This window comes from Triticum aestivum, unplaced genomic scaffold (genome assembly GCF_018294505.1).
Source record: "Triticum aestivum cultivar Chinese Spring unplaced genomic scaffold, IWGSC CS RefSeq v2.1 scaffold285297, whole genome shotgun sequence".
In the NCBI taxonomy this organism is placed as follows: domain Eukaryota; kingdom Viridiplantae; phylum Streptophyta; class Magnoliopsida; order Poales; family Poaceae; genus Triticum; species Triticum aestivum.
The window spans coordinates 1-1,580 of NW_025243126.1; the positions used below are offsets into that span (position 1 = coordinate 1).

The 1,580-nt window shown below is 66.6% G+C and overlaps 1 protein-coding gene across 1 annotated transcript; it reads right to left on the bottom strand.

The window, feature by feature from the left end:
- Positions 1–312: 312 nt before the first annotated feature.
- Positions 313–1,215, bottom strand: LOC123176950 (protein transport protein Sec61 subunit gamma-like). The gene is made up of 2 exons (XM_044590946.1): positions 513–1,215; positions 313–428 (listed from the first exon to the last, which is right to left on the bottom strand). The coding sequence occupies exons 1-2, from the start codon at positions 604–606 to the stop codon at positions 313–315; spliced, it is 210 nt and encodes a 69-aa protein (XP_044446881.1). The 5' UTR covers positions 607–1,215.
- Positions 1,216–1,580: the final 365 nt, after the last annotated feature.

The window sequence follows — 1,580 nt, forward strand, 5'->3', positions numbered from 1 at the left end:
GAGGAACCAGCCTATGCCCCCAATTCGTCATGCGGAGGCAACTAGCGGCAATGACTTAAGCATGACCCTAGTTCCCCACAGCTGATTACCCTTGACTCATCCGAATTCTCCTAACAAGGTAGAAATTGGCAGGTCTATTTGGAGGAAAAAAGGATCTACTAAAATCTAGCTTACTAAATATTGGTCAGATCGCAGGACTGTGCGCACACACCGCAGATCCAACAGATCACAGCGCGAGACAACAGGACCCAAGTCTAACTAAAAAAACGTGCAAATAAGAGGGAGACAGGATCGGAGGAGACGCGTTCGCACCTAGCCGGAGCCGACGATGATGTTGTTGATGGGGATGAAGATGAGCTTGACGAAGAAGCTGACGAACCCCATGACGAAGAACCCGATCACCGTCCGCGCCGCCACCTTGGTGAACTCTGCGCGCCCAATCAGCATCAGATCTGGCGAAAGAGGAAAACGAACCGGATCTAGACGAGCAGGCGCGAGTCTTTGGTCCTTACCCTTGCGGTCGGGCTTGTGGCAGCGCTTGACGAGGCGGACGCTGTCCTTGGCAAACTCGCGGAGGGGGTCCACCACGGAGTCGACAGCGTCCATGGCTGCTGCCGGTGGGAAGGCGAGATCTCCGAGCCGACGACGACGATGAGGTCGCGCGCGCGGTGATCACCGGGTGCCCGGCCTTGGACCCTGGCGCGGGGGGCGCCGGCCAGTTGGAGACGAACAGAGCGTACGCGGCCTCGGCGGTATCGGAGGGCGCCACCGGCGGGACGTCTTCGGCGCCGAGAGTCGCTCTGTAGCCCTTGGTGATGAGCGGGGTGATCCAGCTGAAGGTCGCCAGCGAGAGCCACGACGCCGTGGCGTAGGAAGTCGCCGCCTCAGAGGCACCGCTTGGTTCCTCCTCGCTAGTGGCCGCCGCTGATTCACCGAGGCCGCTGGAGCCGTCGACCGCGAAGTAGAGCAGAGGGAGCGAGAGCACGAGCCCGGCGAACGCGATGGGGTCGTCGGGGAGGACGGGCTGACCTGCGACGAAGCGCGCGGCCGCGGAGCCGGAGAAGAGCGCGGCGAGCAGCGCGGTGGCGAGCCAGAAGAGGCGCAGGTGCGTCGGGTGGGCGCGCGCGGCCCCGGGCTTCTCCGCCGCGACTGTCCCCGCGGCGGCGAGGTGCGCGAGGAGCTGCGCCGCGAGGAAGGCGCGCTGGAGCGCGGTCCAGTCGCTGCTGTACCCCTTCGCGGGGAGCAGCAGGAAGGCGAGCGCGAGCAGCACGAGCGACGCGGCGGCGAGCGCCGAGGAGGCCCCCAGCGCGAGCCTGTGGCGGAACCCCCTCCCGTGGGACCGGGCCGGTGCCGGCTTCGCGAGCAGGGGCTCCACCTCGTGCTGATGCTGATCCTGGCGCGCGCGGCGGTGGTGGAGATGGAGGCGGGCGCGGAGGGAGAGGGCGAGGGCGGCGAGGAGGAAGAGGAGGTCGAGGGCGGCGAGGAGCGCGCGCTGCGGGCAGGGGGTGAGGAGGAGGAAGGCGAGGAGGTCGGCGCCGGAAGCGGAGGGCGGCGGGGAGCAGGCCGTGGTGGTGGTGGCC